The following is a 19,200-nucleotide window of genomic DNA, read 5'->3' on the forward strand; positions in this document are numbered from 1 at the left end:
ATCCTTTAAAAGATACACTCTCTAGTTCAGTTTTACCAATATGTCAAGGCTGGTGTCATGTTGGCTGTGCAGGTGTTAATCAAAAACAGACACAATATATCTGAAACTTTTGCCAAAAATAATGCTTTTATGTATTTTATTTTACAATATTTAGTGCGGTTGTTCTTAAAACAGATATGGTATATATTATTTTACATTATTTAGTATAACTATCTTTAATACCTACCTTCCTCCTATATTCTAATCTTAAACATACAATTTAAATAAAAATTGTACCATATGTGGTGATACCTGTTTTCGGCATTTTCCAGAAGAAAAAAAAGTTCAAGTTGCATAGAGTTTATTAAATGAAAAACTTCATTTCATTGTATTATGGGCAGTTAGGTGTTAAGGTGAGTTTCCACTTTCCGTTTTAGGCACGGGAAAGGGAAAGGGACAGGAAAATTAATCACGTGAGCATGCGCAATTTGTAACTTAGTTTTGAAAATAAATCACGCGCATGCTCACATGATTAATTTTCCCATCCCTTTCCCTTTCCCGTAGCTAAAACGGATGAGTGGAAACTCACCTTCAGGTTATGTTATATCAGAATATTTCCAATTGCTGGTTTTATAAAAACCATTCCTTTTAATCAGTTCTTTAAATCCCTTAAATCTAAAATCATAAAATATTTGTAAAGCTGTAAAGTAAGTGAAATCAAGAAAGTGGTACAATATCGGATTACAATGGTAAAATTAAAGATCTAGTTTCCTTAATTGTACTCTTAGCGCTATTTTTTTAATTTGATTCTTCGAGACTTAACGCTTTTTAAATTTTGAGTTTTTTTAACATCTTTACAACAAACAATCCCTAAATTATGAAATCCGATTGAAAACCCATGTTTTCACTCAGTAGATTACCTACATTTTTTAGTTTTGTCTTAGGGGGTACAATATTGGCAACCTTACTCTACAGTGCCTTGAAAATGGAATGAATCAATCATGTTCAAGATTGCTATTTTTGTATATTATGTTAGTTTATGTTAATTCCAGTAAATGTCGGCTAGGCAAAAATGACCAAAAACTTTTTACTCAAATTTTCCTTCAACCTCGGCTCCAGTGCATCATAGTGAACATTTTCCTTACTTTCTTGTCTTAAATTGAATGATTCTAAAGTGTCCGCTCCAGTTCATCATTTTCCTTACCTTCTCGTCTTGAACTGAATGATTCTAAAAAAATCTATATTAGAAACTTTTAGTGCTGGCAGTGACAGCGAAGACCACGTTATCAAATCAATATGTAATAAACCATAGCTCATTAAGTTAAAAGACGTAATTAATTAGAAGCTGAATTTATCCAGAAACCAAACAGAAATTGTAGCTTCCCAGTTGAAAAAGTGATGACTGGAGAGAAATACTTTAGTAAATGTTCAAAATAGCATTTAGAAAGTGTCATGAAGTATTTTATTGTTTTATCGCTAAAGAAGACCGCCTCTGTTCTTGATAGAATTCTTTAAAGAAGTTCGAATCATGTACATTCTGACCAGCGTTTTTTCATACACGTAGTTCTACAAAATTAAGAAAACGTGAAAATGGTGTTTGAGAGTTTGACGTAATGAGTGGCAAATAAAATTTATCTGTAAATTAAAAAGATACATAAAAAAGCCATTTTTATTCAGAAATTTATAATTTAAAATTTAGAAGAAAGGAAAACATTAATATTGTCAAGTTACAAAAAAAAAAAAATTTCTTCGGCACCATGACGACGAATGTGGGTCCTCTCTTCTTTTTGAAAAATTTCCAGGATTTATATTTTTTGGCACAAAATTGTTGTTCCGTCTCTTGAAGTACTGGTGGACATGCTCTAAAAACTTTTTTATGCAACATTCTAAGAAGCTTCCTACACTTTGGTCGGGCTACTCTTTTCTGTAGTTCGGATAACAGAGGTCTCTTAGATTTTTTATAACATCTAATGTTGGAATATTTTTTAAAAATAGCGCTGCTGTATTGATGGATGCAAACAAATGATCTGGCGACGCGTCTTTGGGAACAACCGGAACAATGACTGAATTTTTTTTTAAAATCTGCGATAGATATATGTCAACTTTGGTCACTATTTTAATCGGTCTACGAATTCCAGGTGTCCTCTTGAGATCTCAAATAAAACAGACATTTAATTGCATTTAATTGTTTTTAATTGTATCCCATTGTTAAAACATGGTTATAAATTTGCTTATTAAATAAATGAGTTATCTCAATAAAACTAGTATAACTCATCTTTAATGATATCAAGTTTTTCCATCTTTAATTTTAATAAAGTTTTCCATCTTTAATTTTACCAAATTTTGCCTTCTTTAATTTTACCAAACTTTGCCGTCTTTAATTTTACCAAACTTTGCCGTCTTTAATTTTACCAAACTTTGCCGTCTTTAATTTTACCAAACTTTGCCGTCTTTAATTTTACCAAACTTTGCCGTCTTTAATTTTACCAAACTTTGCCGTCTTTAATTTTACCAAACTTTGCCGTCTTTAATTTTACCAAACTTTGCCGTCTTTAATTTTACCTTTAATGTTACTCATCTTTAATGTTACCAAACTTTTGCCAAACTTTTGATACTACCAAACTTTGCCAATGTAAAATGAAACAACCAAAATTTAATTTTGACTTTTTTTAATTAAAACTTTTCAACTAAAATAAAATTAACAGCAATACTTAAAAAATAACGTTGCACAATCAAATTAACTTCAAAACTTCAACACACCGCCATTTTAGGTGTGCTTTCGTTGCTTTTGTATTTTTTATTTTTTTTTGTTTTTGGTTTTTTTTTCTGTGCGTCGTCTGAGTATGCCAAACGATTTTGGTGAACTTTTCGCAGAAACGAAACGCGTTTCCTCCAACGAAGCACTTGTTACCTCGTTATTACTTTTTCAGCCCTCGTGTAGCACATTACTCGCTAATTAGTGCAGTTGTTATTTCCACAACTGCCCATTGAAATCGCCTATAAAAACGCGCTTCGCAAACGTAAGTTCAAACGCAAGCAAGTTCAAACGCAAAGCACAAGCGAATTCAAAAAAAACCTTCAAACCGCTTGACAATCATGGCAACCAAGATAGTTTTCATCGCAGCTTGTGTTCTGGCTGTCACAGCAAACGCAGTGCGTGTAGTGCAAGACCAAGACGACGGCTACGAACACCAGAACACCGACTACGGACACGAGAAAACAGACTACGAACCCAAGAAAACCGACTACGAACCCAAGAAAACCGACTAAGAACCCAAGGAAACCGACTACGAACCCAAAAAAACCGACTACGAACCCAAGAATATCGACTACCAACCAAAACGCGTTATTTGTGTCGGTAAGAGATTTATTGAGAATTTGCTTCAGCAAAACTTACCTAAGAATGTCGCGCTTTTGTTTTTTAACCGAGTTGCGTATTTGGCTAGAGCGCGCTAAACTTGCTATTTTGTTTTTGAGCCAAGAAGCTCACCGTTTAATCTTGTCTTTGAACTTTAGGTGTCGACGTTACAAACGACTGCATCTATCGTGCTGACGGCAACTACGCTATTGACAGCGAGCCTCGATCTGGTTACGTAGCATGTGTCAACAAAAGAGCCATATGCATGCCATGTCCATACGGATTAGTCTTTTGCGCCAGAGCTGGTTACCGTGGTCTCGGACAATGCCTCGGAAAGTATGATGAATGCCCACCGCGACCCTACTGATTGTAATTATGTTCGAAATAACAATGATGCTAGAATGTTTTGAGCAGTGTTCGTTTTTTTTATTAGTGTTTTATGAGTGCGCGGCTAGACCGATGTTGCACGGTTTGCGAAGATCCTAAGTGATCTATTCCGGGATCATTCGGGAGATGGGAGAAAAAGTTAAAAAAAAGGATAAAATAAATGAATAAAAAAAAGATAATAAGAAGACCTACGGCGGCAGCAACAGCTCGACAAGCAATGTTACAAACTTAAGAAACCCTAAGTGAAACGGTCTTTCCCACTTTGTTAACCGATAGATGCGTTGCAGGCCAAAAACCTTGAGCCTGGTAGAACCCGCCCGCGTCAGTGCGAAAGCTTTGCTTTCAGCTCAAAATTAGATTTAACTTTCTCTCTCTCTCTCTCTCTCTGCGCGATTTTTAAGTCGCAAACGTTTCAAAAAGTCTTTTCGACTTGTAAGCTCAGCAAAGGACTGTTCTTTCGGCAAAATCGGCCAGTCGGAAAACACCTTTGACGTTCGCTCGGCACAAACCTAAAGTTAACACCGCGGTCTTTCGGCTAGCGGTTTCGCGTCGACAGATAGTTGGCGGCGCATTGGTCGCGCTTTCACGGCCGAATATTAATGCTGCTCGTCCACATAGGCGGCCATCCTGTTAAAGAGAGGCAAGTTTGTTGACGATTAACCGATCGTGCAAAGCAAAGGGGAGAAAGATCGGCTTTGTTTTAGCTCAACTCTGTTCAGAAATTGTTTTACCAAATGCTAGCGGCGCGGTTTGCCACTTGGCCATTCACACGAATCGGCTACTTTCAACATCGCTTCTGACCCTTGCAACCACGGAATTTGGGGTTATTACCAAATTTTTGGCTTAACAAGACCCGCATTCTTTATAGTATCAAAAAGTATCAATTATTTTGGTACCGAATGAAAGGTGAATACTCCGGGTTTCAAAAAGGTTAAGGTTATATACCCCTCAAAATCCCCGTTTGAAAGTTATAGAACTTCAAACAGAATGATAGAACTTCACAAAAACCTCAATTTGAGGGGGGTGTAAACTTTATAAAGTCATTGAAGCCGATCAAAAAGAGATTATTGAATCAAATTTGAAATTTATTGATGAATAAAATAAAAAATTTTAAATTAAAAAAAAAAATAACAAATTTGACTCATTGCCCTCATATTTGGGGCTGGGGGGCTAACGTTTTGGGGTTTTTGTTGTTCCCAGTCTCCAATCACCGCAATTTTTTGCGTAGCATCCTCATTCCTTATATATATGAACCTACTTAAATATGGAGTTTTCTTCATGTTTCAAAGTTGCTTAGCTCAAACATCAAAAAAGTTATCTACGGCCTTGCTAATACATACATGTGATCATCTTTATGATTTGCATTAAAGATTACTTCTGAAAGCTTACATGCACAAAATATTTGTTTAAGTATAACTCGTTTTTAAGTAAAAATTCTTGCTGCCCTTAATTGTTACGAACATTTGATCTTTGAAAAATTTGGGTCCTTCTGCCATGATACATATTCCTTATTTATTAGTAAATATAAATGGTTCAACATGCCTGCCTCTCTTCATAAAATTCTTTGTCGTTCAAAAAACATTATTATGACACTACCATTATCACCTGGATTTTTTGGTGAAGAGGGAGCTGAATCTTGTAACAAGTACTATAGGCAGAATTGAAGATATCATTCTCGAAAGTGTTCTCGTAAAAGTAATTTGCTCGATGTATTTAATCGAGCATTAGATTCAGCGGACCCTGCAGTGTCTTCAGCAAAACTGGATGTGAGAATGAAAAGGATTAAACACCAGGTATCAGGTGCTGTCAAAAATTTCCTATTATTTAAAAATTATGAACAAGAGGCTGATTGGGACACTACAACTAAGGAATCAAGTTTCATAGATTTAAATGAAGGTTCTATTATTGACTATTTTGAAGACATGGGCTTAGATATTTAGCAGTAAATTTTGCATATTTATTAATTACTAAATAACTGCAATATCTACCTACTTATAATATCTTATAATATAATTGTTAATGCTGTAATAAAAAAACCAAACTATTTTTCATTTACTTTTTATTGAGAACATATCAAAAAATTGAAATATGGATGGAGTTATGCAGTAAGGAACCAACCCAGAAAATCCTTTGTCAGGACTAAGTCCAATCTTCAAATCTTAAATTTTTCAAATATTCCGATGAAAACCAATATGGGGTTTATGTAATGACATTTGCTGGCATAAACAAACAAAATAATTATCAAAAATATTTTTGTGCAAAATTTGTATACTTTTGTCCCATAGTGCACTGCTCAAAACAATCTAGCATAATTGTTATTTTGAACATAACTACAATCAGTAGGGTCGCGGCGGGCATTCATCATACTTTCCGAGGCATTGTCCGAGACCACGGTAACCAGCTTTGGCGCAAAAGACTAATCCGTATGGACATGGCATGCATATGGCTCTTTTGTTGACACATGCTACGTAACCAGATCGAGGCTCGCTGTCAATAGCGTAGTTGCCGTCAGCACGATAGATGCAGTCGTTTGTAACGTCGACACCTAAAGTTCAAAGACAAGATTAAACGATGAGCTTCTTGGCTCAAAAACAAAAAAGCAAGTTTAGCGCGCTCTAGCCAAATACGCAACTCGGTTAAAAAACAAAAGCGCAACATTCTTAGGTAAGTTTTGCTGAAGCAAATTCTCAATAAATCTCTTACCGACACAAATAACGCGTTTTGGTTGGTAGTCGATATTCTTGGGTTCGTAGTCGGTTTTCCTGGGTTCGTAGTCAATGTTCTTGGGTTCGTAGTCGGTTTTCTTGGGTTCGTAGTCGGTTTCCTTGGGTTCGTAGTCGGTTTTCTTGGGTTCGTAGTCGGTTTCCTTGGGTTCGTAGTCGGTTTTCTTGGGTTCGTAGTCGGTTTTTTTGGGTTCGTAGTCTGTTTTCTTGGGTTCGTAGTCTGTTTTCTTGGGTTCGTAGTCGGTTTTCTTGGGTTCGTAGTCTGTTTTCTCGTGTCCGTAGTCGGTGTTCTGGTGTTCGTAGCCGTCGTCTTGGTCTTGCACTACACGCACTGCGTTTGCTGTGACAGCCAGAACACAAGCTGCGATGAAAACTATCTTGGTTGCCATGATTGTCAAGCGGTTTGAAGGTTTTTTTTGAATTCGCTTGTGCTTTGCGTTTGAACTTGCTTGCGTTTGAACTTACGTTTGCGAAGCGCGTTTTTATAGGCGATTTCAATGGGCAGTTGTGGATATAACAACTGCACTAATTAGCGAGTAATGTGCTACACGAGGGCTGAAAAAGTAATAACGAGGTAACAAGTGCTTCGTTGGAGGAAACGCGTTTCGTTTCTGCGAAAAGTTCACCATAATTGTTTGGCACAAGCGCATACTCAGACGACGCACAGAAAAAAACAACCAAAAACAAAAAAAAATAAAAAATACAAAAGCAACGAAAGCACACCTAAATTGGCCGAAAGAAAAATGAACAAGCGCATAAGCCTACTTAGGAGTGAAAACAAAATGCGTTGGATTCCGGCATGCAGATCGGAAAGCAGTTCAGCTTGGTTTCTTTAATGCTCACTGCAGAGTTGAGAAGGCGTTGCTTTTTCGAGTGCACTTTGACGCACGCACGCACTCAAGAAGACACGGTCTTTCTCTTATTTACCTTTTTCTTTTTTTTTTTTATGCTTCGAATAAAGCATCAGTAAAACGCTAATACAAATCGTTAAAATTTTAGAAATGAATAAATGTCTTATTCAAAGCTTACTCATATTAAACTACTTAGCGTTATAAGTTCAAACATTTTTCATAACGTCTTTTCGAACTGTTGATCACTTCAACTTAGCTAGCGCTCGATTTCGCATTTGTGATTCTTTTGTTCCAGAAATCGCTATTTTCAAACTCCGCAGTAAGTAAAAGCACACGAAGAACTGCTGCAAGTTAAAATTAAATCAGCAATATTTAGCTGTTCTTTACTTTAGTAATAAGTTTTGTAAAACGCATTAAACTGTGCGCTTGAGCAGTATTTCCCAAAACACATCAATAACAACAAAAAGTCTTAAGATATTATTATCGTATTATCATACTATCATATTTTATATCATATTATATTGTTATTTATATTGTTATATTATTTATATCGTGTTTATATTATCATATTTACCAATTGCAGCTCTCCGTAAGCCAGATTTATGCCGTGGTAGCCATGCATAAGAACCTTGATCATTTCTTCTCCAGATTGTTTCTTTTTGTCATGCGTAAGCCCTACTTGATGTTATGGAGTTAGAAGAACCAACAACTCGTTAGGATCTATTTATAAAAAACTTGAACTAAAGAACTTAAGGCATCTAGCTTTGAAGAAATTTGAATCAACAAAAAAAAGATAGAAGCGCTTTGTTTCTTTTCTTTAACAGGCCGCTAAAAATACAATATGGCGAGGTTAGAGTTATTTTCTTCTATCTCCAAGTTTAAACTACGGGGGAAAGTTTTGGCTTTTTTTTCCAAAAGTAAAAGTTATTTAAAATTTTAGCTTTGATTTTTAAAGAACGTTTAAACAAATTATTTAGAAAAAAGTTTTATAAAACAAAGCGTATTTTAAAAGCAATCATTACTAACTAAAGCTAATAACTCATTTTCTGCCAACTTTAAAAACGGGAGCTAGAACAAAATAATCCTAACCTCGCGATATGCGTAAGGTTACCAAGGTTTGATCGGGAAGCAACACGTTTATGTACGGTGCAATCGGTAGAAGGGCAACTGCTTTTTGATCACTGCAAGTTTTGCGTTCCTTTGTTTTTCGCATTTCATTCGCGAGGTGTGAATTCTCTCCCGTAAGCTTAAAAAATGAAAAGCATTAGAAACGGTTATAGCCCGTTGTATTTCTAGTTTACCTACTTTCCTTTATTTCTTTAGTCATTTACTTAATAGCAGATTCGCTTCTTTAGTTAGATGCTTGATGGCAGATTTGTAACATACTACGACAAGCCGTAACAACTTGTTATTCTTGTAGTTTATCATAATGTAACGTAACTCTCTTACTTAATCATCAAAACTTGTGTCAGGGTTTAGTTTACAGTTACCAACAAAACTGCACTCATCTTCAGAAGCAAAGGAGCCTGATAACTCGATATCGCTTTAGAAGAAAGTAAATTTCAAAAAATGACAAAAACACGCAGCTGAGTTTAATTCTTGTTCATGCGCATGTACAACAAAGCGTTGTAAACATTAAAAAAAAAAAAAAAACCCTAAGTTTTAAGCTGTTGCAATTTCGTTCAGCACCTCTTCAGTGGTTTAAAGAACTACCGTCGAACATTACGGTGAACATCATGGTTATGAGAAATATTATGGCGAGTGTCTTTGTTCGTGGTTTTGTGACTAAGTTGCAAGGGTCAGAAGCGATGTTGAAAGTAGCCGATTCGTGTGAATGGCCAAGTGGCAAACTGCGCCGCTAGCATTTGGTAAAACAATTTCTGAACAGAGTTGAGCTAAAACAAAGCCGATCTTTCTCCCCTTTGCTTTGCACGATCGGTTAATCGTCAACAAACTGGCCTCTCTTTAACAGGATGGCCGCCTATGTGGACGAGCAGCATTAATATTCGGCCGTGAAAGCGCGACCAATGCGCCGCCAACTATCTGTCGACGCGAAACCGCTAGCCGAAAGACCGCGGTGTTAACTTTAGGTTTGTGCCGAGCGAACGTCAAAGGTGTTTTCCGACTGGCCGATTTTGCCGAAAGAACAGTCCTTTGCTGAGCTTACAAGTCGAAAAGACTTTTTGAAACGTTTGCGACTTAAAAATCGCGCAGAGAGAGAGAGAGAGAGAGAAAGTTAAATCTAATTTTGAGCTGAAAGCAAAGCTTTCGCACTGACGCGGGCGGGTTCTACCAGGCTCAAGGTTTTTGGCCTGCAACGCATCTATCGGTTAACAAAGTGGGAAAGACCGTTTCACTTAGGGTTTCTTAAGTTTGTAACATTGCTTGTCGAGCTGTTGCTGCCGCCGTAGGTCTTCTTATTATCTTTTTTTTATTCATTTATTTTATCCTTTTTTTTAACTTTTTCTCCCATCTCCCGAATGATCCCGGAATAGATCACTTAGGATCTTCGCAAACCGTGCAACATCGGTCTAGCCGCGCACTCATAAAACACTAATAAAAAAAACGAACACTGCTCAAAACATTCTAGCATCATTGTTATTTCGAACATAATTACAATCAGTAGGGTCGCGGTGGGCATTCATCATACTTTCCGAGGCATTGTCCGAGACCACGGTAACCAGCTCTGGCGCAAAAGACTAATCCGTATGGACATGGCATGCATATGGCTCTTTTGTTGACACATGCTACGTAACCAGATCGAGGCTCGCTGTCAATAGCGTAGTTGCCGTCAGCACGATAGATGCAGTCGTTTGTAACGTCGACACCTAAAGTTCAAAGACAAGATTAAACGGTGAGCTTCTTGGCTCAAAAACAAAATAGCAAGTTTAGCGCGCTCTAGCCAAATACGCAACTCGGTTAAAAAACAAAAGCGCGACATTCTTAGGTAAGTTTTGCTGAAGCAAATTCTCAATAAATCTCTTACCGACACAAATAACGCGTTTTGGTTGGTAGTCGATATTCTTGGGTTCGTAGTCGGTTTTTTTGGGTTCGTAGTCGGTTTCCTTGGGTTCTTAGTCGGTTTTCTTGGGTTCGTAGTCGGTTTTCTTGGGTTCGTAGTCTGTTTTCTCGTGTCCGTAGTCGGTGTTCTGGTGTTCGTAGCCGTCGTCTTGGTCTTGCACTACACGCACTGCGTTTGCTGTGACAGCCAGAACACAAGCTGCGATGAAAACTATCTTGGTTGCCATGATTGTCAAGCGGTTTGAAGGTTTTTTTTGAATTCGCTTGTGCTTTGCGTTTGAACTTGCTTGCGTTTGAACTTACGTTTGCGAAGCGCGTTTTTATAGGCGATTTCAATGGGCAGTTGTGGAAATAACAACTGCACTAATTAGCGAGTAATGTGCTACACGAGGGCTGAAAAAGTAATAACGAGGTAACAAGTGCTTCGTTGGAGGAAACGCGTTTCGTTTCTGCGAAAAGTTCACCAAAATCGTTTGGCATACTCAGACGACGCACAGAAAAAAAAACCAAAAACAAAAAAAAATAAAAAATACAAAAGCAACGAAAGCACACCTAAAATGGCGGTGTGTTGAAGTTTTGAAGTTAATTTGATTGTGCAACGTTATTTTTTAAGTATTGCTGTTAATTTTATTTTAGTTGAAAAGTTTTAATTAAAAAAAGTCAAAATTAAATTTTGGTTGTTTCATTTTACATTGGCAAAGTTTGGTAGTATCAAAAGTTTGGCAAAAGTTTGGTAACATTAAAGATGAGTAACATTAAAGGTAAAATTAAAGACGGCAAAGTTTGGTAAAATTAAAGACGGCAAAGTTTGGTAAAATTAAAGACGGCAAAGTTTGGTAAAATTAAAGACGGCAAAGTTTGGTAAAATTAAAGACGGCAAAGTTTGGTAAAATTAAAGACGGCAAAGTTTGGTAAAATTAAAGACGGCAAAGTTTGGTAAAATTAAAGACGGCAAAGTTTGGTAAAATTAAAGAAGGCAAAATTTGGTAAAATTAAAGATGGAAAACTTTATTAAAATTAAAGATGGAAAAACTTGATATCATTAAAGATGAGTTATACTAGTTTTATTGAGATAACTCATTTATTTAATAAGCAAATTTATAACCATGTTTTAACAATGGGATACAATTAAAAACAATTAAATGCAATTAAATGTCTGTTTTATTTGAGATCTCAAGAGGACACCTGGAATTCGTAGACCGATTAAAATAGTGACCAAAGTTGACATATATCTATCGCAGATTTTAAAAAAAAATTCAGTCATTGTTCCGGTTGTTCCCAAAGACGCGTCGCCAGATCATTTGTTTGCATCCATCAATACAGCAGCGCTATTTTTAAAAAATATTCCAACATTAGATGTTATAAAAAATCTAAGAGACCTCTGTTATCCGAACTACAGAAAAGAGTAGCCCGACCAAAGTGTAGGAAGCTTCTTAGAATGTTGCATAAAAAAGTTTTTAGAGCATGTCCACCAGTACTTCAAGAGACGGAACAACAATTTTGTGCCAAAAAATATAAATCCTGGAAATTTTTCAAAAAGAAGAGAGGACCCACATTCGTCGTCATGGTGCCGAAGAAATTTTTTTTTTTTTGTAACTTGACAATATTAATGTTTTCCTTTCTTCTAAATTTTAAATTATAAATTTCTGAATAAAAATGGCTTTTTTATGTATCTTTTTAATTTACAGATAAATTTTATTTGCCACTCATTACGTCAAACTCTCAAACACCATTTTCACGTTTTCTTAATTTTGTAGAACTACGTGTATGAAAAAACGCTGGTCAGAATGTACATGATTCGAACTTCTTTAAAGAATTCTATCAAGAACAGAGGCGGTCTTCTTTAGCGATAAAACAATAAAATACTTCATGACACTTTCTAAATGCTATTTTGAACATTTACTAAAGTATTTCTCTCCAGTCATCACTTTTTCAACTGGGAAGCTACAATTTCTGTTTGGTTTCTGGATAAATTCAGCTTCTAATTAATTACGTCTTTTAACTTAATGAGCTATGGTTTATTACATATTGATTTGATAACGTGGTCTTCGCTGTCACTGCCAGCACTAAAAGTTTCTAATATAGATTTTTTTAGAATCATTCAGTTCAAGACGAGAAGGTAAGGAAAATGATGAACTGGAGCGGACACTTTAGAATCATTCAATTTAAGACAAGAAAGTAAGGAAAATGTTCACTATGATGCACTGGAGCCGAGGTTGAAGGAAAATTTGAGTAAAAAGTTTTTGGTCATTTTTGCCTAGCCGACATTTACTGGAATTAACATAAACTAACATAATATACAAAAATAGCAATCTTGAACATGATTGATTCATTCCATTTTCAAGGCACTGTAGAGTAAGGTTGCCAATATTGTACCCCCTAAGACAAAACTAAAAAATGTAGGTAATCTACTGAGTGAAAACATGGGTTTTCAATCGGATTTCATAATTTAGGGATTGTTTGTTGTAAAGATGTTAAAAAAACTCAAAATTTAAAAAGCGTTAAGTCTCGAAGAATCAAATTAAAAAAATAGCGCTAAGAGTACAATTAAGGAAACTAGATCTTTAATTTTACCATTGTAATCCGATATTGTACCACTTTCTTGATTTCACTTACTTTACAGCTTTACAAATATTTTATGATTTTAGATTTAAGGGATTTAAAGAACTGATTAAAAGGAATGGTTTTTATAAAACCAGCAATTGGAAATATTCTGATATAACATAACCTGAAGGTGAGTTTCCACTCATCCGTTTTAGCTACGGGAAAGGGAAAGGGATGGGAAAATTAATCATGTGAGCATGCGCGTGATTTATTTTCAAAACTAAGTTACAAATTGCGCATGCTCACGTGATTAATTTTCCTGTCCCTTTCCCTTTCCCGTGCCTAAAACGGAAAGTGGAAACTCACCTTAACACCTAACTGCCCATAATACAATGAAATGAAGTTTTTCATTTAATAAACTCTATGCAACTTGAACTTTTTTTTCTTCTGGAAAATGCCGAAAACAGGTATCACCACATATGGTACAATTTTTATTTAAATTGTATGTTTAAGATTAGAATATAGGAGGAAGGTAGGTATTAAAGATAGTTATACTAAATAATGTAAAATAATATATACCATATCTGTTTTAAGAACAACCGCACTAAATATTGTAAAATAAAATACATAAAAGCATTATTTTTGGCAAAAGTTTCAGATATATTGTGTCTGTTTTTGATTAACACCTGCACAGCCAACATGACACCAGCCTTGACATATTGGTAAAACTGAACTAGAGAGTGTATCTTTTAAAGGATGCCTTGCACGGTGATTTAAGCGTAGGATGTTATTGTGAGCATGCGCATTAAATTACACTATATAAAAAATAAAAAAAAATGGCGGAGCAGTTTTTCCGTAAAAACTAAAAACTTTAGTGATTGATTTCCTTTCTAAATGTCTATTTAGTCTTCGCAATCAAAAAAATAAAAAGTTTTTAAGTTATATAATTGATAAGCTCTTTATTAAATTAAAAAAAATAATAATAATAAGTCGTAAAGTAAGAGATTTTTTTGTTTAAAATAATTAAGTTTTTAGGTGAAAAAAAAACAGCATCCCCTCACTTATTTAAAGAATATCTTGCGACTGAAAATTTTTTGGATAAAAATTAAAACATATTCTTATTCTCGATACTCTAAGGAAAAATTTTATATTAATCATTTTCACCAGTCATTTTTTTAAATCGAGATAATTTATATAACGTTAGGCAAAAATTATTTTATTTTTTTGACTGAAAAAAATGTAAGGTTAGCTTATTTATGCTTAAGGGTTAAAATCAATAAGGTCAATTTGAAAATGAAATTTAAATTAGGAATTTGTTTTTCTTTTAAACTTTTAAAATTTATAACAAATTTTCAACTAATTTTAAAATTCTTTTACAAAAATATTTGTAAAATTTTATTAACTCATTTTTCTTTTTTTTACAATTGGCTTTATATCTTTTGCTTTAGGATGATTTCTTAAAAAATGTTCTTTAACAGTGCTTTCTAGCCGACTACAACCCTTCATATGCCAGAATAATCTATTAAGATTGTTGAATTCGGCGTGTAAACTTTCACCACCTTGTTCACCATACACACCGATTCCTAATCTCCATTTTTCAATAAACTGATATACATGGTTTTCAAGTAAATGCATTTTAGGTGTTACAGAAGCATCTGGCCATGTAAATCTATAAAATTCCATGAGTTTTTTGATTGCTAAATCTAAAAATTGACGAAATTTTCCATTATACAATACATAAAGAAAAATAATACTCAATAATATCATACTGTAAAAATAACAAGAGGTAGTTTAGGTATTATAATTTACAATCAAGATAAAAATTTACAAGAGTAAAATCGAAAAAGTCAGTTAAATATTTACCAAGCTCCTGAATATCATTATCTTTGAAATAGTGTGAACTATTCATAATATTATGACACTTAGAATAATATGAAAATAACTTTTTAAATTTCTGGCTCACATCAATAGATTGTAAGTGAACACCAGTATCTATAAATCCAAGGTCTACAACTAGCTTTGGAATCGAATTGCATAAGTCAAGCAATGGTTGATGCTATAAATAAAAAAATATCAAAAAAAGTCAAATCAATTCATAAATCAAGGCATTATTAGCATTGAGCATTAAATATATTATTTTATGCAATACACTTTTTTATTATATATAATAAAACAGTTTGTTGTATATACACATATATGCATTATATATATATATATATATATATATATATATATATATATATATATATATATATATATATATATATATATATATATATATATATATATATATATATGTATTTACAGTATTAAAACAACAACCTTAAGCATTTTGTGAACATGGTTTCCTACAAAACATTTCCCATGATAGGCTTGCCTTTCAACTTTATTTTCTTTCAATATTTCATCTAGTTTTTGAATGCATGGTCCTGACACTTTGTCTAGTTCGTTACATTCGTGTAAACTTTGTAGCTCTATTGACTAATAATATGTTTTTTAATTAAATTAGGTAGACAAAATTTACAGATATTTAATCTTTTAATTATATTTGTACAAATTAAAAAAATTATTGATAACTTAAAGTAAGAAAAACTTCATCCTCTTTATTAAATTGTATTATCCTAGTTTGAACAAAGTTTTAAAGCAAGTTTTATCTATAAATTTTGATTAATAGTAAATTTAATGATTCATATTTTTTACTGAAAAACAATACCTTTTCGTTTTTTCTCAATTCATAATAAAGAATTCTTGGTTTATATATTTTCAAAATATCTTCTGCTCTTTCTGGATCACGCAAAACTTGTATTCCAACTGTGTCTTGCAGAAGAGTAATTTTTTCTAGACAATCTGTAATAATGCTATTCAAAAGACTTGATTGGACATGCATGGAAATAAACTTGTCAAATTCTGCTTTACCAATAGTTTTATTTCTTAATGCAAGTTCTCCAGCAAGTTTTATATCAATTAAATGACACTCATCTTCTAACATAATAAAAAACTTCAAGTAGATACCCAGAGATATATGTAATGCAGGCACTGCAACCTGTTAAAATTAATAAAAACAACTGTAACTATTTTGTAGTATAACAGCATTATTTAAATAAAAAGAACTAATTTACTTGATCCAGAGGAATATTAAACAAAGATTGATCAATAACATTGTTGAAAAGCTTCGCATTCTTTAAAATTCCTCCAAAACTCTGAAAAGACTCAAAGTTATCTCTTAACGAACAAAGTGTTCTATGTGAAACATTATGTTTTCGATTTTCAGGAGTTATTTTGATCTCTTCCTTTGTTATGTCACAAAAGAGGCAGCAGTGCCGACCTGTGAAATGAAGAAAAAAAGTAATAAATAATGTGTTGTACGACTGATTAAAAAAATAATTATTCAATTGCAGAAATAGATTTGTTAGGATAATGATTTATTTATTTCATAGTAGAAAAAAAACTTACCACTAGCTCCTGTGATTCCATATACACTGCACAGAAAATCGTAATCTCCAAACATAAAAACACGACAATGGTGATTTCTAAACAAAAAAGTTTTTTTATCTAAGACTTTATGGAGAATAAATATTTTACAGCTTTGATACAGTAATAACATCCTAAAACTAATTACAAAGTACCCACCCAAACATGTGTGGAAACTCAAGAAAAAAAAAGTAATATGAATTGTTCTGAAAAATTATATTTTATTGTTCAGAACAAATATTAACCGTGACTGCTGTGACATATTAACTTACTTCCAAACCATTTTTTGCAACTCATCAACTTGCTGTGTATATCTAGACAGTCCAACATTCAGATTGACACGATAGTCTTTTGCTTCAAAAGTACTAAACACAAGACTATTTGATTTTGAGTTAGGCTGATTTTGATTAACAACTTGGTAACTCATTTTAAAAGAACCACCTCCATGATCACCACCATTTTTTATATGTATTTCATCCTTTATAATCCCATCATGTTTAAGTAAGTCAAACCTTAAAGAATTAACATTTAAATTTGTAAGTTTGTATACATATATATATATATATATATATATATATATATATATATATATATATATATATATATATATATATATATATATATATATATATATATATATATATATATATATATATATATATATATATATATACTTATCTTATACAAATTAGTATAAAGATTAACTTTTATTTTTCTAGTAATTTATAAATTTAAGTGTTTATTAAAAATATCTCAAATTAATGAGTTATTACTTTTCCATAAGATTTAGTAGGTTTTCTATATTTTGAGGTAGGTCGTTGATATATGCCCGAGGAGCTAGTTTAATTTCAACAACAGCATTATTATTCTCATTTTGAAATGTAAATGGTCCATCTAAAACAACTAAATCATTTCCAGCCCATTCCTTTGCAACAACTCTTTGTTTGTTGTTTGAAGCAGTTTTAATATTTTTCGAATTTAACCACCTAGAATAATAATATACAAGCAATAAGTTTTGCAATTATAAACAATTGTAAAAATGAACTACAAGTTCTCAAATAAAAAACGAAATTACAAAAAGTATTTTAAGTTCCATATTTATATTTACCTAGCCATAGTTTTCAATTTATTCCAAGGAATACCCATATCAGCTTTTAAAGCAACCATTTCTTCTGCATTTAAATCCACTCTTCCAATATTGGCTTTAGTTAAAATTTCATTTGCTTCATCATTATCATATGACTTTAACATTACAGCTGTTTGACAGATTTTAGAGTCCTTAGAACTACCAGCTGTATGGTTGAATTGTTCCAATAAATATTTTTGTCTTTTTCTTAGAGTGCTGTTACTACAGTTTGCGCTATCTTTATAAGCTTTGGGAGCAGAAACAAAACAAAGTGGCTGTAAATTAAACAAAACATTACTTAAAATAGAAAATAAAATAATATTTTATATTTTTTTTTATAAGTTATATTTAATATTAAAAAAACTAAATCAAACTAGTTTACTCTTGCTTAAAATATAGATTGCATTAAAATGATGTAATAAAGTTTAAATACTACTACAATTCTAATAATTATAATTATATCTAGCATAATAGAAAAGTAAACACTATTTAACTTGCTATAAAGTTAAAACATATTTCTTACCCTAGGCCCACCGGATGAAAATTCTATTGTAGATGTTTTGGACTGATTCAACTTTTTTTTAATGATATGTAAAACAGCATCATTGGCTTCTTGTGGGATTTCACTTGTGTCAGTGATTTGGTAAAAACTGTTTATGCTAACTAATTGGTTGTTTTCATTTATGGTGCTATTTGATATTTTTCTGCAGTCATGATTTTCAAAATTTTTGTCTTTCAAAAATACTTTTTTGTCACAATTCTTGCATATAATAGTTAAATGTTTTATAATTTCAGATATATGGACAGAATATGATAGGCTGTCAATTGTGATGTTAGTTTTACATAATGGACAATTTGAATCATTTTCTAATTTATCTTTAACATTTGATAAAATGCACAAGCTACAGAATGAGTGTTGACAGTTCTTTAGCATGACAGGCTGATTCATAACTTCCCCACAAATCTTACAAATGCATAAAACTATATGTGGATTTAGTTCATGGTTTAGTTCTGTTAAAATTTCTTTATCTTCTTGTATAGGCAATGAATCAAGAAATGATTTTATATGAAATTTTGTCCATTTTTTAACCTTTCTTGGTTGCCCAACATTAGATAGAGGTTTTCGACCAGGAATACCAAAAACACATTTGCATTCAACTGTTGGACATTTTACCCAAATTTTTGGAGCTTTGAAAACTTTACTGCCTCTATTTTCGATGTTTCTAAGAGAAGTATAACACTTCATGCACATTTTCTCTGGATGACTACACTGAGAATCTTCTGATACATTTATTTGAATACTCCGGGTTTCAAAAAGGTTAAGGTTATATACCCCTCAAAATCCCCGTTTGAAAGTTATAGAACTTCAAACAGAATGATAGAACTTCACAAAAACCTCAATTTGAGGGGGGTGTAAACTTTATAAAGTCATTGAAGCCGATCAAAAAGAGATTATTGAATCAAATTTGAAATTTATTGATGAATAAAATAAAAAATTTTAAATTAAAAAAAAAAATAACAAATTTGACTCATTGCCCTCATATTTGGGGCTGGGGGGCTAACGTTTTGGGGTTTTTGTTGTTCCCAGTCTCCAATCACCGCAATTTTTTGCGTAGCATCCTCATTCCTTATATATATGAACCTACTTAAATATGGAGTTTTCTTCATGTTTCAAAGTTGCTTAGCTCAAACATCAAAAAAGTTATCTACGGCCTTGCTAATACATACATGTGATCATCT

General features: G+C 32.9%; 1 protein-coding gene and 2 pseudogenes across 2 annotated transcripts; 1 reads left to right on the forward strand and 2 right to left on the reverse strand.

Moving 5' to 3' along the window:
- The first annotated feature begins 3,075 nt into the window (after positions 1-3,075).
- Positions 3,076-3,704, forward strand: LOC149882408 (uncharacterized; annotated as a pseudogene).
- A 6,213-nt stretch (positions 3,705-9,917) lies between these two features.
- On the reverse strand, positions 9,918-10,546 carry LOC149882409 (uncharacterized; annotated as a pseudogene).
- A 3,616-nt stretch (positions 10,547-14,162) lies between these two features.
- Positions 14,163-18,855, reverse strand: LOC149882410 (uncharacterized). Of its 2 annotated transcripts, none has more exons than XM_090066641.1 (10): positions 17,984-18,855; positions 17,443-17,735; positions 17,108-17,320; positions 16,607-16,846; positions 16,317-16,393; positions 15,983-16,188; positions 15,577-15,906; positions 15,186-15,344; positions 14,727-14,919; positions 14,163-14,566 (listed from the first exon to the last, which is right to left on the reverse strand). In XM_090066641.1, exons 1-10 carry the CDS (start codon positions 18,710-18,712, stop codon positions 14,262-14,264), a joined length of 2,745 nt encoding a protein of 914 aa, XP_089922767.1. In that variant the 5' UTR covers positions 18,713-18,855; the 3' UTR covers positions 14,163-14,261. The 2 variants fall into 2 exon arrangements, with proteins under 2 accessions (XP_089922767.1, XP_089922768.1); XM_090066642.1 differs by having other exon boundaries at positions 14,270-14,566; positions 14,827-14,919.
- Between the last annotated feature and the right edge of the window lie 345 nt (positions 18,856-19,200).

The sequence above is a fragment of the Hydra viridissima genome, unplaced genomic scaffold, assembly GCF_058129835.1.
Source record: "Hydra viridissima isolate aposymbiotic clone 2 unplaced genomic scaffold, HvirCarnegie_v1 scaffold_11, whole genome shotgun sequence".
Taxonomy (NCBI): Eukaryota; Metazoa; Cnidaria; class Hydrozoa; order Anthoathecata; family Hydridae; genus Hydra; species Hydra viridissima.